Source organism: Chiloscyllium plagiosum, chromosome 12 (genome assembly GCF_004010195.1).
Source record: "Chiloscyllium plagiosum isolate BGI_BamShark_2017 chromosome 12, ASM401019v2, whole genome shotgun sequence".
NCBI lineage: Eukaryota > Metazoa > Chordata > Chondrichthyes > Orectolobiformes > Hemiscylliidae > Chiloscyllium > Chiloscyllium plagiosum.
The window spans coordinates 21,371,217-21,390,017 of NC_057721.1; the positions used below are offsets into that span (position 1 = coordinate 21,371,217).

General features: G+C 39.5%; 1 protein-coding gene across 4 annotated transcripts in view; it reads right to left on the reverse strand.

The window, feature by feature from the left end:
* The window catches only part of tiam1a (TIAM Rac1 associated GEF 1a), a 327,029-nt gene that overhangs the window by 102,064 nt on the left and 206,164 nt on the right, over positions 1–18,801 (reverse strand). For all 4 annotated transcript variants that reach the window (XM_043700705.1, XM_043700702.1, XM_043700703.1 and 1 more), the window contains 2 exons: positions 14,339–14,428; positions 2,344–2,559 (listed from right to left, as the gene is read on the reverse strand). In XM_043700705.1, coding sequence (XP_043556640.1) covers positions 2,344–2,559; positions 14,339–14,428 — 306 coding nt within the window. The remainder of the gene's footprint in view (positions 1–2,343; positions 2,560–14,338; positions 14,429–18,801) is intronic.

Sequence of the window (18,801 nt, forward strand, 5' to 3'; positions counted from 1 at the left end):
TCAGTGAGAACCTTTGCAAATTGTGGCAGAGCATAAGTCTATCTGCTGGTATTCATTTTCTTCACAACTTCAAATTGGTGGTGGTTCAAATCCATAGACCTAATTCCACTGGATCCAAAAGAACCAGCTAAACATGCTTGCTGCTATCCACCGATCTCCAACCACAGAATAAAGAACAAAAATGAGTGCCCACTTATCTCTATCATCTTACCAGCAGCCCCATAGTATTGATCTGATTGGTTCTGCTAACTTTCAAATCAATACCTGTCTATCTATTAGTAAAATAAGGTTTTAGTGCATCTTTGCAGATGATGCAGAGAGAGAAAGGAGCATGTTTAGTTATTGCCAGGATACCAACTTAGCTGGCTTTCATGGGCCTGTGACAGATTTCACAGCTAGATTTGTGGTCTGGTACACAAGGAAGTTTTGATCTTGCAGATCATCTGTTCTAATGTTACCTTACATTAGGAACAAAGCAACAAACGAAAAGTCCTGGAGATAGTCAAAGTGGATGAGTAAGACAGCACATTGAAAAGGCTAAGGTATTATTAGAAACTAAGTCTGAGACTTATTTATTCGCCAATTCCCATTAAAGAATTTTTCTTCATTATTCTTTGGGATATGGACGCATCAGTGGATGTATAAAGTTTGTGCATGTGGAGCCAATCAAGGGGTCTGCATTTTCCTGGACAGAGGTGAGTGTCTTCAGTATTTTTGTTGTTGTTCACATATAGGAAATGGAGAATACTCTATCATAATTTTGAAATGTGCCTTGTATTAGTGGGGTGTGTTTGGGGTGTCAAGACCTGAGACATAGACAAAACACACAGCCTCTAATCTGCACATGTACAAGGTGGCGTTAGACACAATTTTGTTTCCCAGCCCTTGTACATCCTGATTATTATTACAGAAGCCATCTATTTAACCAAGCCTGACTATTGGGTCTTCTTCCATATTAGCATAAGCTATTTCATTGTTTGAGGATTTGCAAATAGAACTGAAACTTGTGCAATCATAAGCAAACATTCTTACTTCTTTATGTTGAAGGAAAGGTGATTGATGAAGCAGTCTTTGGCCGAGAACACTGCCCTGAGAAACTCCTGGAGCTGACCGCAATAAATATGACTATTTTCCGTGCTGTCAGGTAAGGCCTTGGCAATTCATGAGTTTTTTTTCCACCATCTGTTCCCCACGGACTTCAGTTTTTCTTAGGACCCTTTGAGCCTTCTATTTATTGTTGCTTTCAAACCAAGGATAGTCACTTTCACTTTCTACCATAGACTGCTGCAGCTCAGAAATAGCTCACTTGATCTGTCAAAAAGTGCTGATGTTTTTCCGCCTGTTCATCATCTAATCTTAGCTCACTTTTTCTTCCCTGTAAACACTCTTTTGAGTAAATATTGAATTTTATGTTTTTAAAAAAATACAAATGCTGGTTCAATGGTGTGTCAAAGAATTCCAAAGATCTAACCCCCATCTAGGCAAAATTATTTTTAATGTCACCCACCATGTAGAAAGCAAAGTTACATTGCGTGCAGCATGGTGGCTCAGCGGCTAGCACTGCTGCCTCACAGTGCCAGGAACCTGGGTTTGATTCCACCTCGGTGACTATCTGTGTGGAGTTTGCATATCTTCCCCATGTCTGTGTGGGTTTCCTCCAGGTGGTCTGGTTTCCTCCCACAGTCCAAAGATGTGCAGGTTAGGTAGATTGGCCATGCTAAATTGCTTATCGTGTCCAGGGATGTGTCGGCTAGGTGGGTTAGCCATAGAAAATGCAGAGCCACAGGGCTAGGGCAGGGGTGTATGTCTGGGTGGGATGCTCTTCAGAGGGTCAGTGTGGACTCAAAGGGTTGTCTGGCCTGTTTCCACACTGTAGAGATTCGAAAACATTTTTATTCATATTTAAATTAGAAAAATGTTAAATGATAGTTATTTGCAATAATGAGACTCCAAAAACATTACATTCTAGACAGCTGGAGAAGCCAACATATATGGCCTTTATTTCATGTTACAAAACCACAATCTAGACCAGCATTGCCAGAATATCATAAAGAAAATTTTTTAATCGAATCAGGTAGAAAGTGATTAGCAATGCTAGGCATATTTTTAATTCAATTTTCCTTTTGAAATATAGACAGGAATAAACTTGCTGCTTGTACTACCATTTTATCCAATTTCCATTAAAAACATATGGGTGGGGTGTAATACAACTGTTTCAAACCCAGCAGTTTCCCATGAGGCAGTTTAAAGATAAAATCACTCCCATGGCATATTATTGTACTATTGCCATTAAAGACACTCCTATGGATCATAAAGTATTTAAAAGGGAACTGTAGTCACTACCTTGATGGCTGCAAACAAATCCACTGTCACTCAATGCATCAGTTGCCACGACTCGACGAAGAGGTGAAGTGCACATACATCCATCCACTGGTTGACCAATTGTTCGCAGAGTGAGAGAAAGTGATGGTGCAGAGAGGATAGTCTTCAAGTCAGACACAACCAGATCTTTGGCTTTCATTTTATTAATTTCCAAAACTTCATCTCCAACTCTTAGACCTAATTGCAAAAGCGAAATTTACTACATTAAAAATTTACAATTCCGAAAGTAATATTCACCTTCCTTCAGCTTTTTTAATGTTTTAAACTTTATTTTAAACTCTTCTCTCAAGATGCATTTCTGACAGCCTTAAAAGCAAACAACTAGTTCAGAGAAACCCTGAGGGGGCTGGGCGTGTCAGCAGCCTTGGGTTGATCATTCGCCAATTTCTTCTTAAAGTATGTGGAAAAAAGCCTAGCCTTATAACAATGCTTTTGCAGGCAGTATTGTCACCAAGCTATTTCCTGGCATCAGGAACTCATTCTACACAAAAAAAGAAATTGCTCAATTCCTTCATGATTTAACTACACATGTTGAGAGGAAAAGCATCAAGGGCAAATGGAGAAGTGGTGCGCACAGATTTTTGCATTGAATTGAGCAATAATAAAATACAAATCAACAATAATGGCTCTATATTGTATGCTACTGAATTTCAGAAGGCAGTATATAGATAACAATTTGGAGAGTTGTGGATTAGCAGTAGAGTTGCAACTTCAACAGTAATCATTTAAAATGAGTCAACAAGTGCACAGACAGTTTGCAAGATTGATTTCTCAGACTAGCTATTGCTACTCCAATTAGTAACAAAAGGCTTGGTTTTACATAAGTGGAGTCGAGTGAATAGGCAGCCAAAGAGCAGGGAGGTATTTGAGATACTGCAACCGCGCAAAATAAAATAAAATTAAATGAATATAACAATTTGAAAAAAAAAGGGCAAAATAAGTCAAATTGGGTATTTCACTGGGAAAAAAAAAGGAAAATCATATTAAAATTATGTCAGAGAACACAAGAAATAAAATACAAGATTTGACTCCTACCATAAAAATAAAGTTAGGAAGAGGGTAGGAATCATAGGCCAAATACCCTTACTTCAGCTGTTAATGAGCTATTAGATTTGATCACTTACAATGACATTACTGTGTACATGGAGAAAAAAAAGATATAATCCGAGCTAGACAAAGAAGGTTCTAAAAATTAGATCATATTGATCGAATTTACAGAATTATTTTGAAGCAGAGTGGATAACTCAAACTGTAAACATATTTTATAGAAAACTTGCAACAAAGATACTGGTGTATGGTATTAAGATGAATGCGACAATATGCATTTGGTGGCAAATGGAGGGAAATAAAGAAAAGTACACAGCAAGCCAGAGCCAACCTTTTCAAAATATAGCCTTTGATTATTCTCAGCTTTTTTGGGGAAAAACAAAATTTAATATTCTCTGAAACAGAATGCAGGAATCATGACGTGATTTACTCATGTCAATTAACAGCAACAAAGGCAATACTAGAATCAATGCTGCCTGCTATCTTGAATGACTGTGTCTCTAGCTGGTGTTAACTATGTTGCTGACTGACAAGACACCGATGATGGAGGCCATTATTGTAAGCAGGCTGTACCAACAGTGTTACTTGAGCCTTGCTTACTGTTCTAGCAGCAGTTAATTTTCACTGATTTTACAGGGACGTAGAACACACTCTTTGCTTCAGCACCAGTCCACAATGAGCAGGTCTGAAGACTTCTTGAAGGGGAGGTATTACGAGCAATGACATGTGTGTTAGTGCCTATCTGTGCAGCAAAGCCTTATCTCAAATCATCTTGCATATCCCTGCTTTGGTCAAAGAAATTGCTCTGTTAATACTGTGCGATAGCTTGCGCACAATGGCAACCCCATGTTAAAAGAATCTACGCACAGGTATCTTCTACTTCCTCAAAATAAAATTTGGGATGTATTCCATGAGGGTTCTGACGTGCAACCCCAGCAACAATAGGAGATGCCATACAGTCAAAACCCAATTAGCGTGGCCTGCTGAGATTCCCCCAGCCATTCAACTCTTTCAGCCAGTCTCAAAGTTGAGGCTAAGTGTGGGGCTAACGGACAATTAAGTTGTCAATAATTTGTCCTTTACAGGCCTCAACTGGGCAAGAGTGGGTGGAATACCCTGCACCTCACCACTCACTGCAAAACTGTCAGAGGTCATTGGGAAATTTTATTGACCCTTCCCTCATTCCAGTCACCTGTAAATCCCCCAATAGGGTAGATAAAATTCTATCTCTTGTGCCTTTTTCCTTTCACATTCAGTACCAGTTGAACTGGGAGCCAGAGCTGCATATCATGCCCAGAATTGTGCTACCACCCAGTGAGATCTCTAGGAACTGCAGCTACAGAGATTTCTCAGTGATTATAATTTTAGTTTCTTGTAATATCCAAGATAGATGCTTGTCATGTACTACATTAATACAGAAAAATGATCCACAATTCATTTTCTGTTGTTGACCGCATGATTGGATCTGATGAATAGAGACAAGTTCTATACACAGTAACAAATGGTACATGAGTTGTCTACATCTAAGACAAGAGGCAAGGAAAGCAGAGACAACCAGCTCTCCAGAGGGCGAGGTCATAAATGAGTTCTGCTGCAGAGACCTCAGTGGAGCACGTCAATGGAGCAGCCCCCAGGGAAAAGCTAATGGGTACACACAATAAAATGGGTTGTGCATAGAGCAGCCCAAATTTGAGTCATTTGTACCAAGATGGCACACTCTGCAGCCAGTTCCTCTTGGCCACAGGTATTCAAAGTCATGCTCCAAATTATTAGCAGTCTCCTTCACTGAAATTCAGTTCTGCTCCATCATCCACACTGCAGTGTCTGAGGTAGAACTGTGTTGCAGTTCCAGGACAGACAAACATACAATAGTAAATAGGCAGTGAGGGAAAATCTGTGAATGACTCGTTTACGCTTGTATTCTTTGATTTAGATATTAGTTTTGAATGTTTGTGCTGCACTGGCTTTTTATTTTTTGCAATCTGGCGAAGTTGATGCTGTTTACTTGCTCTTTTCTCTATTGCTCTTCCAGTACTACCCAGCCAAGTTTCTGTTTTTGGGTATGTTGAAGGAGAAAAGTAAAGTCGTGGTGAGAGTTGGCAAGGAATGAGAGGTGTACATTTGTATAACCAGCAACTTGTGAATGAGAATATATAGAATTTTCAGAAAGTGCCATGGAAAGAGGAGATGCCAGCATCTTCAATCATTTCCCTCACAAAACTGGCTCTGGCTGCAGCGAATCATCAGGATGAGGATATTCAGCTGCACTCTAGCTTGCACTATAAAAAAAGTACGCGTGCCAGTCAGTATGGGTGATATGCCCATCATTGTTGAAAGATGGTAGTGTGGGTTTGAGCTGCGAGATGTGAATATGAGATTTTATGCATTGCTAAGTGTGTACAAGGTGAAGCTATGATTGTTGAGTATGAATTCTGCTTGATAAGGAATTGACGCCAGGTGTGATTGGGCTGTCGTGTATCAAGTAGTTACTGAGTCTTGGAGGGATGTGGCATTTGAAGGAGTATGCTCTGAACTTGACCACTAGTGTGAGGACGCAACATTTTTTGAACAATGTATTCAGGTTCTCAGGGCTCTATTCCGGATATTAAACATCTGGTTCTACCATTTCCTGGCTCCCAGCAAATAGAGCAAATGTCTTCCTCTACACCTCACCAACAGAGATTATTATTGCACTGGAAAATCCTGGAGCCTCTTGCTTATGTGTTGGACCATTAGAATGCTTTCTTCCATGACAGAATGCATTGTAGAACTACTTTGACACTTGCTTCAGCCAGAAAGGACCTCCCCTTTGAACGGTGCTAAAGTCTAAATGTTATCGTAGTTACCTTTTTCATTTTTGGGCCCCATGCCGTGGAATGCTGAGTATAACACAAATTAGCAAACAATATTTTCTGTATTTGTCACAGTTACACAGTCGAGAGCCAAGTTTCAATGTTTCCCTTGAGAGCCGAATCATGCCAATGCTGCTTTAATCAGGGTTCTGCAAATATTCCAAAATCATGTCAAATCAATGGGAGTATAACCCCAAATTCTTTTTCCTATATTCTTTTGTGGCATATGGGTGTCACTGGCAAGGCTGGAATCTGTTGCTCATTCCCAAAGGCCTTGCAGTGAGTAGCCTGCTAGGTCATTTCATGGACCCGAAGGTTCCACTGTAAAAAGCTGAACTAAAATTTTAATGACTATTAACTAGGATATTACAATGCAGTGCTATGAATTGTCCATAAGAAACAGTAACAGGAGTAGACCATTTAGCTCCTCAATCCTGCTTCACCATTCAATAGGATCATGGCTGATCCGAATTCCTCATGTTCATTTTCCTGCCTTTTCCCTATTATCCTCGGTTCCCCTACTGATCAAGGATCTACATCAGACTTAAATATACACAAGGACTGTGTGCCCATTGCTCACAATGGCAAGGAGTTCCAAAGACACTCATCCATCTGGGAGGAGAAATTCCGGCTCATCTCAATCTTAAATTAACACTCCTTTATTCCTAGGCTGTGCCCACTGGTCCTGGACTCTCTCAAGAGGGGAAACATCCTTTTAGGATTTACCCTGTCAAGCCCTTTAGGAATCCTATATGTTTCAATGAGATCACTTCTCAGTCTTCTAAATTCCACTGAGCGAGTTCCATCCTGTTTAGCCTTTGGTCATCAGACAATTTCTCCATACCAGGGATCATCTTAGCAAACACTCTTTGAACTGCCTTTAATGAAAGGATACCTTTCTTTAAATAAGGGGACTAAAACCACTCAGTAATCCAAATATGGTCCCACCAGCACCTTGCAGTAAGACTTCTCTCTTCTTACACTCCAATCCTCATATAATAAAAGGGTCAACATTCAATAGTCTTCCTATGACCTGCTGCACCAGTGCTAGTATTCTGTTTTTCATGAGCAAGTACCCCTGAATCCCTTTTGATCCTAGCTTTCTGCAGGTTTTCTCCATATAAATAATAGAGACTTTGCACGGAGTGGTTTGCTCAGCTATTTCAGACTGTGGTTAAAAGGCAACCACATTGCTGACCATCTGTTGTCAGTAAGCCACACCAAGAAAGGACAGCAGATTACCTTCCCTAAATGATATTAGTGAACCAAATAAGTTTTTACAGTCATTGCTAGTTGCGGTCATCATTAAATGAGACTAGCTTTATATTTCAGACTAATTCATTATATTTAAGAACTACCAGCTGCCACATGGTGGGATTATAACTGCATCCCCAGGGTACTGGCCCAGGGCCTCTGAATTACTAATCCAATTATGTGACTCCCCCAATACTTTCAGAAAGCATGCTGAAACTGTCTATTCAGACAATGGATAGGAAAGGCTGCAAGAATCACTCTGATCACAGTACAGTTGCTCCACAACTTGTGTGTGAATGAATGGCCTAAATTCTTGGTGTTTATGTTTTTTAATTTGACTCCACTGAACATTAAGATGAATACAAATTTCATTGACTATAAAGTAAAATATTTCAATGCTGTATTACTGTTAGTATACTAAAGATAGCAACCAATAGCATTAGAGATCAAAAAGTCTCCATTCAGTATTTGACCTCCAAACAGTTTCACAGAAGCAGTGGTGGTCTTGCATTCTTCACCGGCTGTACTGTGCTCAGCTGACATTCACTTTGATCTGTATGATTTTACTTATAGAGCAAAAATGGCTTCCAAAAGCTTAGAACTGGATACTGCCCAAGGTTTATGAATGATATCAGTATTAGCTGTAATTTGGAGATGCAGAAACTGCAGTTTCTTTCAACTATTTTCCACCTGCCTCTTAACTCCCAACAAATCCCTTGTCCTCTGGTCCCAACTCCCAACAAAGTTGCATTTGTTTTGGAAACCAAGTGGACAAGACTAAGCAGTAAATAGGATTAAGAAAATATATGGTGGGATTTGTATACTTAAGAAATCATCACAATCTAAAAGATACGATGGGCTGAACAGTCTTCAAGGTTTTCACAAAGATTTATAGCTTGGGTGCTGGTTGCCATGGTTGTGGGTGTGTTCACTGAGCTGGGAACTTGTTTGCAGACGTTTTGTCCCCTGACGAAGTGACATCTTCAGTGCTTTGAAGCCTCCCGTGAAGCGCTGCTGTACTGTGTCTTCGGGGATTTATTTTGTTCTGTTCCTGCTGCTTCTGGTTCCTGGTGCCAGTTGTTCATTGTAGTGGCCAGTATACTGGGTCTAGATCTATGTGCTTGGTGATGGAGTCTGTGGATGACTGCCATGCCTCCTGAAATATTCTGGCTGTCCTCTGTTTAGCTTGTCCTTTGATCATTGCGTTGTCCCAGTCGAATTTGTGGTCTGTGACATCTGTGTGTATAGCTATGAGGGAAGCGGGTCATGGCATTTAATGGCTAGTTGGTGTTCATGGATGTGGATTGCCAGTTGTCTGCCTGTTTTTTCTATATAGTGTTTTGTGCAGTCTTTGCATGGAATTTTTAAAATTACGTTTGTCATGCATGATGGGTATAGGGTCTTTTGTCCTGGTGAGTTGTTGTCTGAGCGTGGCTGTCGGTTTATGGGCTGTAATGAATCCGAGTGATCGGATAAGTCTGGCTGTCAGTTCAGAGATGCTTTTTACACAAGGTAGAGCAGCTAGTGTTGAGTCGTGGCAGTCCTCATCATGTTGTTGTCTGTTAGACATGTGCAAATGAAATTGCGGATGTAGCTATTCATGGTGAAGACTCTGTAGACATATTCCTCCTTCTTCTCTTCGCAGGTCGGGTGTGTTGCAGTGTGTTGTAGGCCTTTTGAACAGGGTCCGAATGCAACTTCTCTTGTTTGTGCTGTTGTAGTTCAAGATCTGGTCCGTGTGCGTAGCTTTTCTGTACACTTCTGTGGTGCATTCACCGTTCTGGGTTCTTTCTACCATCACATCCAGGAGTGGGAGTTAGTTCTTGGTTTCCTCTTCTCTCATAAACGGCACTCATCCACAGACTCCATCAACCAACACATGGACCAGACTGACTACAACGAACAACCAGAACCGGCAGGAACGGAATCAAATAAATTCCAGAAGACACAGTATCACAGTGCTTCACACGAGGCTACAAAGCAGCGAAGACGTCACCGGGACAGAGACAAAACGTCTGCAAATCAACTTCCCAGCTCAGCAAACATATCCACAACCATGAACAGTTTTCTGCTGACCGTAACAATTTTGCGATTCCATGAAGATTTTACTCACATAGCCACGGTCACTCAGCCATTGATATGAACCTGAATAATAATCATTCAACCTTGTTTCATAACCTTCAAGATAGCTTGGTCTCAACCAATGCACTGTACCAGTTATTCCAGTTTACAAGTCTTGGTTCAAAGGAAGTGTTTGCTCAGCTATGTTCTCTGCTGCCTGTCTACACTATTTAAGCTTCCTTCTGCATACACGACACACCCTCTTGGTGTGCGTCTTTGGTGCTATCATGATTCTGTGTCCTTATCCCCTCTATTGAGCAATTTGACATACAGGCTATATTGTCATGGATTCTAGATTTACAAATGTTCTTTCACTTCATCCTTTGCTTTTGGTTTAATAGCTTCTTAAAAATCTCACCTCTGCCATCATCCCTGGCTTAAGATGAAGGCTTTTCGTATGCCTCAGTACCTTCCACCTGTCCCAACCTCTTACAGAAGTGTATGAACTGTCTCATCTCCTCTGCTTCAATTGTCCCACACTATACAACTCATGGTAATTAAAATGTCACACTTCTTTTCTGTACTCCTTTTGCCTAATATTGCCCCCTTTATCTCCTGATTCATTAGATAAATTAAATCTTCCCTTAAAAACAATTATCTTCTCACAAACAACTCACTTTCAACTCCATGTTCCTGTTCAAGTAAACGGCAAGGCTGGCAGGAAATACAGACCAATGGATGAGAAAAAGATATTGATGTTCTCGTCAAGAATAAAAAGAATCGTATTAGATGTACACAACTGGGTTCAAATGAATCTCTTGAACAGTATAAAGTGTTTGGGGTATTCTTAAGGAGGAGATCAGGAAGGCAAAGAGAGGATATGAGATGGCTTTGGCAAATAAGATGAAGGTTAATCCAAACAGATTCTACAGAGCAACTATAGAAAGAGTAGGGCCCCTTAAAGTTCAAAGTAGTAATCTTTTGTTGAATCTCAGGAGATGGGAGAGATATTAAATGAAGATATTATGAGCCACTAATAGTCCTTCTTAGTAACCATCCATTAGCTTAGACTGACCGTTATCCATGCCTTTGTCTTTCCAACTGTTCTCTCTCTTCGGCCTTTATCTCTACCTATCATTTACTCTTTACCCCCTCCCCAATCCTATCTTCTGCATAAAAAACAACTTTTTCCTACCTACCATCAGTTCTGAAGGAGGTTACTGGACCCCAAATGTTAAACTGATTTTTCTCCACAGATGCTGCCAAACCTGATGAAATTGTCCAGCAATGTTTGTTTTTGTTATCATTCATCTTCATAAATTGTAGATCTTGCTGGCAAGGACTGCATTTACTATCCTTTTAAATTACCTTTGAAGATAATGCTAAGCCATCCTGAACCACTGTGATCCATTTCACAGGATTGTTATGTTTCAAAAATGTTGACCCAGCCTTGATGAAGGAACAGCAATTATACTTACAAATTAAGATGGTGTATTACTTGGAAGGAAACTTGGACATTTTGGAAACAGATCCTTCAGTCTAACTTGTTCAAGCCAACCATTATCGCAAACTAAACGAGTCCTACCTGCCTGCGCTTGGGCCATATCCCTCCAAACATTTCTTATTCATGAACTTATCCAAATGTGTAAAGCAAAGCTGCCCCTCGTGCTTTCTAAAACTCTTTTGCCCCTCCCCTTAAACTATGTCAATTGGTCTTGAAATCTCCCACACTGGGGGGTTAAGGAGGAGGATACATGCCATTCACCTTACCTATATCCTTCATGATTTTATAAGCCTTCAGAAGGTCACCTCTCAACCGCCTGCGCTCCTATTTTTCTAACTCAAACCCTCCATTTTAAGCAACATCCTGATAAATCTCTTCTGAACCTTCTCCAGCTTAATAACGTCCTTTCTATAGCAGGGAAACCAGAACTGGACACAGTACTCCAGAAGAGGTCTCACCAAAAAGAGGCCTTGCTTTTAATTGTGTAGATCTGGTCTTTTTTTTTTAAGTAGACTTCAATACCTCGCATTTATCCAAATTAAACTTCAGCACATTGACCCAAATGATCAAGATTCCTTTGTAATTTTAGGTAACTTTCTTCACGGCCCACTACACCACCAAGCTTGGTGTCATCCACAAACTTACTAATCATGCTTTCAATACTCACATCATTTATGTAAATGACAAACAAAAAAGTGGACCCAGTACCAATCCCTCCGGAATGCCACTGTCACAGGCCTGCAGTCCAAAAAATAAAATCCCTTTAGCATTCATCCTCCATCAGGGCTCTCCATTTCATCTTGGAAAAAAGATCATCACTGTCTTCTTCCATAAAACCAATTTTGTATCCAGTTGACAAGCTCACCCTGAATGCCATGCCATCTAAAATTACTGTTGACCATGAGAAACATTGCTAAAGTCCAAGTATACAATGTCTACTGCTGTGCCCGCATCAATCTTCTTGGTTACTTCCTCAAAAAACACAATTACATTTCCAAGACCAGATTTCCCTCACACAAAACCATGCTGACTATCCCTAATCATTCCTTGCCTCTCCAAATGCACATAAAGCTTATCTTGCAGAATCATTTCCAACAACTAGCCCACCACTGAAGTCAGACTTACAGGTCTATAGTTCCCCGGCTTCTCCTTACAAACAAAAAGTACAAATGAGTCACTCTTCTGTCATTCAGCACTTCACCCCGTATTTATAGATGATACAAATAGGACTGGAACAAGAAATATTCCATTTAGCCCACAAAGAGACTGGCAGAACCGGGTCCCATGCAGGTTCCTATGGCCACTCTGCTAACCTGAAAGAAGTGAGAGAAGTTGTTCAGGGTGAGGATGAACTCGGTTAGGCGGAGGAGGGTGGTGGTGGATGGGGACAGTTCAGGCCTTTTTTCCAGGAAGAAGTGGAGAGCCCTGAGACCATTCTGATGGAGGATGGATGTGAAAGAGATTGCACATCCATGGTGAAAAGGAGGCGACGGGAGCCCACAAACTGGAAATTCTGAAACTGATGTGAAGCATCAGAGGAATCGCAGATGTAAATGAGAATGGATTGGACAAGGAGCGCAAAACATCAAGCTGAGGTAGGGAAAGATTAGTTTTGTAGGGAAGGAACAGGCAGAAACAATGGATTTGTCCAAACATTCCTGTTTATGGATTTTGCGGAGGAGGTAGAAGTGAGCTTCTATGGGGTTGGAAGATGATGAGCTTTGAGGCAGTTTTGGGCTGAGGTGGCGGGGTGGAGAAGCAAAATCAAGATTAAAAGATGAATCAATGTCTTCATCTGCATTTTTACAATTGAATGCAAAGTTGTTAATTTGTTACAATTCTCCCTCCTTTGGAATTCAGCAAGTGCTTCTTCGCCAGAATTCTTCAAAAATCAATGTCCATTGAGCTATATGCTACCTTTTGGTAACATCATTGTCAGGTGGAGGAGTATAGGACGCAAAGCAGATAAGGTCGGCAAGAATAAGAGTGTACATATTAAGGTGGTGAATTCATTGTCACAAGTCTACTGGTGCCAATTTGACACCAGACATGATTCCTGCGCCAGAATGGGTGAAGTAAAGTTCCAACATCTCTGTATTGTAAAGTGTCAAATGTCTTTGCCTACACACCTTTGAAATCCCTTGCGATGTTTTACAACTTTAGAAAGTGCAGTTTAAATACAAGTTGTTGCTATGCTAAAACTGCAGTTCATGAATACCAGGCACCCTCTGGCATATTGCCCAAGAGGTGATACAAGAGGTGGCACTACAGGAGATCAAGATTATATTTGTTTTCATAAGACTTCCTCCCCTTTGTTTTGGTTGGCTTCAACAAAACTTTATGCACTCTTCTTTTTCCAGATGTTCACAACTCCACTATGCATTTCTAACATTTCTGCTTTAAGATTTCAAACATTTCATTTGTTTGGTAATTCTTCAAGATATGTGGATCAAAACACAGATTACTCTGAACATTTGAGACTTCAACATCATATCCATCAGTGTACTACATTTTGCAAAGTAAACAGGCAGGACTTTATCAAGTTGAGAAACATCAAACTCAAAACTCTATGACTACGAATCCCAAATTCAGTGGAAATATCAACAGGACAAATTCTCAAGTATTACTTCTAACAACTTATTAAAGGGCTTTCTCTTCATTTTCTCCTCCACATGGTGCATCAACTATGTTGTCTTCTCCAGGATTGTACTCAGTTTTAATTACTTCTAGCCTATAATGAGAAACAGAATGACAATACTGGTATGCAGCTAAGATAGGATGCAAATCAGGAATGCAATAATTTGACATTTTTGAAGGTGGTGCTAAATTTTCTTTTTAAGTGCTAGATTGAAAAGATGGCTGTATGTTAGGATGTGAGTAGAGTCAAAGAAACAAAAACTGTCATACAGATACTTCTTAGTCACATCGTTCAGATGTGTTATTACACATCTCTGGAATATGTGGGAATTGAACCCCAAACCTCCTGGTCCAGATATAGGGATGCCTCCACTGCACCACAAGACCCTATAACCATTTTATGCATTTACATTGGATTAATTAATTAGCTGCATTTTTCTAAACATACCTCTCAAATTTAGAAAGACAGAATCTTATGTAAACAATATTTAATGACAGAGGATTGCTAGATAAAGAGAAACTGAAAAATGTTTTTTCAACACTTAGTTGTTACAAAAAACTCAAAGCTTGAAGATAAAAATATGTGAAGAGAACTAGTTACCTTTAGATGAAGCCAAACCACCTTCTTTTACTTCAGTAATAATCATTTGCTGGTGTGATCCCTCTTCTTCAACTAAAGATACACAAAAGCCTAAACGAAGAGACAAATCATATAAATAAGAATTAAATTGTGCTGAAAAATAAACAAATACTTAAAAAAAAGTAGGTTAAAAGCATTATAACGGTTACGTTACTGATCTAAAGATCTGGGTAAATTACAGATTTGCAGCAGCGGCTTATATATCATGGTAGACCTGGATGTCCAGATGGTTTCACTCCTATGGATAAAGAGTTTGACCCAAGTCTACAGCGATGTTGGTTTGCAGTGCTTGCTTGTACTTGATAGAAAACTAATTAACTCTGTAAATAGCAGCTCTCATCTAAGTGAACGTATAAATTCTTCTTTTTTTCTTTTGCGTAAGGAGTTGTGGGCCTGTTTTGGCGCAAGATATGAGCAAGATGTAGCAGGAACAAAGATCCTGCTCACATCAATGATCACCAATGTTTCTCCCCATTATGAGTTCCTGAACAAAATTTCTATCATAAGAACCATGTGTTACAATTGAAACATACTAGTTATGGAGGTTTGACTCTAGATGACAAAGACAAATATCATTTGTTCAAAATGACATCACTTCTTCCTGTTGTGTTCTGTTGTCATTAAAGAATATGAGTTATGTCAATCTGATTATGTCGGAAACATCACATGTCTACAGATCAGAAAGTAAGTCCTTTTGTTGAAGGACAATTGATTAGTAATGTATCTGTTTGCTAATAGTATTAATAATTTTCTGTAAGGAACTCCACACAGTAGAAGGTATTCCAACTGCAATGGTTACAACTGAAGTTGTGATTGAAGTATTCATTAAGGAGGGGATAATTAATGTTTAATCAAAGGGGGTCGAGCCTGACACTTGGAAAATTACACTGATTATCTCTGTGGGTGCACAACTGTGTTCAGGCTTTCCACTGAATCAGAAAACCCGCAAGCTTGCTCAAAAGATACTGACCCTGAGATTAATTTTAACAATTTGTGACAAGCCTTAGTGCTTGGCATGCCTGTAAGAAGCAACTTAATAAATTGCTTCTGTGGACTAGGGTATTTCCGATGTAGGGGAAAGCAGATAAAAGATCAGCGATGACTGTAGCGCTGGATAGAATTTAGGCTACCTGCTCTCTGGTAACTACCCTCAGATAAACTAACGGGGTTGGAAAGGAATTAGGTTGGGAGGGTGTGTGTCAGAGGGGTTAATGCAAACTGGAGTACAGTTTCCTCCTGACAAAACATTAAGTTACATTTTTAAAAATATACATGTTTGTTGGTGATCACTGGTTAGGTATATCATCTTCAAAAAAAGCTCCTGAAACTCTTAAAAATCTGACTCGAGCAGCCCTAGTATCTCAGTCTCTCAGATTGACAAATTTTTCCAACAGAGTCTGAAATACAATGAATGATATAATCTCCTAATATAGTCACATTAAGAAATCAACCAACAGGTACACGTTGTGTGCTATTATGGTGTCTTTTTATGCAAATAAAATGACAATACTTTGTATTTTTCCATTTGCTTTCACCACAGTGACAAACTCCAGTGCTGGATAGACCTTAAATGGCTCATAGCAAACGTTTCTTGTCAACATCCTTTGTATTGAGCAGGTTACAAATTCCTCCGGGCACCACATTTTGGCCATGAGCTGTTTACTTTTCAAATGTCATGACTGAGACAATCCTGGAAATTTCTCCGAATGAACTGACAAAGTCATTTGTTTTAATATGTCGCATGTTCCAGATTACTGCACAGCTGAGTATACACATTTTAGAGGGAACACTGCTCGTAACTGTTTCCTTAGAATTTTTCAATAATTTGAAGCAGGTTAAGAGTTCAGGAAGACTTAGATGCTTTTTAAACAATTCTCAATAAATGCAGGATACGCCATTCAGAGAAGTATGGCACATTTAGGACTAAATCAGGAAAACTCTTCATATATACAGTAATCATTCAAAGTAGAATATAAGGAATGCACCCCCTATTCCGATAAGCAAGGATGTCACAATGGGTGGGATTTACGCCATCTTTCTGAATAGAAAAATGAAGATAAATCCAATTGAATTTTCACCTGTTTATGTTGATTACTCGCTTAGAATTTCAGGCCGTGTCAATCTCTGGGGAAAAGTGGCGAGTCATTAAGCAATTCCCCATTTGATCTTTAGCATTTCCTTGCTGACCCATTTTTGAAGGTTGCCATGAAGAATTGGGAGGTCTCTGTATTAGCGTTTTACACATGATAAACAAGGTCAAAATCACAGGAAACTGTTTAGTCACGAAGCAGATTGCAGACATGTTAGCAGAAAGACCTGCAGCAAGGCACCACATCCTAAGATAAGTTAGTTCAAATGACAGAACTTAACAGCTATTTTTGACCAGGTCGTTGCCACCAGTAGGTTCAGATTTCAGTTATAAGATTCCAGCTTCAATATTAACAAAGATGACGGCATTACAAGAAAATGTGCATATGGTAGGAGAAAAGAAAATTTACTAAGGTGTACCACAATTTAGGAAAATTGAATACGAATTTAAGCTATACATTCTACCTTTAATTCAAAGAGGAAACAAGGAGAAGGAGGAAAACAGACGAAAATGTCACATTAAGCAGCTTGGAGAGTAATTGCTGCAAAGGTCACGTACAGTAGAATTCATAAAATAAAAGAATGCTCGAAGGTTATGATGTCGCAAGACTGGATGCGAGAGATGAGATAATAATCACCTTTCGGATGCCATTATGGTAACTATGGTCAGCTGCTAAAACACACTTCTCAAATATAGAATGGTAGTAGTCGTTCTGGTATAATGCGTGTTTCATCAAAGCGAATTGGCAATGTGATTGATGAATTGTGGATAAGTTAGCTTGCTGAGCTTGAAGGCTTGTTTTCAGATGTTTCGTCACCATACGAGGTAAACTCATCAGTAACAGTGTTTGGTGAAGGACTTGTGGTATGTCCTGCCTCTCCATTTATCGGTCTTGGTTTCCTAAGGTGAGTAGTGTCATTTCTAGTTCTTTTCTTCAAGGGAAGGTAGATAGGATCTAAATCGATGTGTTTATTGATGGAGACCTGGTTAGAATGCCACGCCTCTCAGAATTCTCAAGCATGTCGCCTGTCCTCGGATATGTATGTTGTCCCAGTCAAAGTGGTATTCTTCTTTGTCTGTATGGATACTAGTGAGAGTGTGTCATGTGTTTTGATGGCCAGTTGGTATTCATGTATCCTGGTGGCAAGTTTCCTGCTAGTTTGTTCGATGTATGTTTTTTTTTAAAACAGTTCTTGCATGATATCATGTAAATAACATTAGTTTTGCTGGTGGTATCTAATGGATCCTTTAGGTGCTATTTTAGTGTGTTGGTAGGTTTGTGGGCTACCATGATGCCAAAGGGTCCGAGTAGTCTGGAAGTAATTTCTGATATGTTTTTGATGCAAGGTGTTGTCGCTATAGTTTTTGGTTGCATTATATCAGCTTGTTTAGGTTTGTTTCTACATTCTACTTATCGAGTATAGCGATTTTCTATAGCAATCTTCTTCAGCGCAATTTTCTCTAGCAGTTCTACATTGCACAATTTTCCACAGTGCAAGGTTGTAGAGGAACGCAACTGTCAAGTTATGGCAGAACGACCTGTATTCAAGTTTTGGTTGAATTAAAGCTGCACAAGATTTAAGAGTCACTGAAAATCAATATTTGGAACACAAGGAAAACTCAGATTTCAAGATAGCATTAGCAATGGATATAGCGTAATTACTTAAGAAACAGGAATAAAACTAGATAGACCATACACCCAGTGGGTCTACCGTTTCTTTGCAACTAAATGCGCATGTCACGCAAACACTCATTTCCAGCAGAGATAGTTGCAAAGCAAACAAGAATGAAATACTGATCAATTATGGCTGACATTTTGCCTCAACTTCATTATTCAATCCACTCTCCGCAACTTTTGATTTTGAGACACTAAAAATCTGCATGTAGTTTTGGTCTCCTTATTTAAGGAAGAATGTAAATGCATTTAGGACAGTTCAGAAGAACTTTACTAGATTGATATCTGAAATACACAGATTTAGAAAATAATCAAAAAGGCTACTGGAATCTTTATATCTGAAGAACTAGAATACAAGGAGGTAGAATTTATACTGTAGCGAGACAGTGAGAGATATTTTCCACCCTCCAGTTTCTTTGGCATAATTCCAGGTTCTAGAAACTTTCATAATGCTTACAGTTAGGGGTTGCATTAAATCTTCCCCAGTATTCTGGCTGTATATAATCTGGGTCTGTTGAATTTTCTACTGGTAATGTACCTTCCTTTTGAATATTTATTTTCAGAGCAGCTCTTCTACAGTTTCTGCAATGGTCTTCCAGACTAGGGAGATGAATGATCGAGTGTTCTACCCCTGATTGTTATGCATACCATATAAATGGA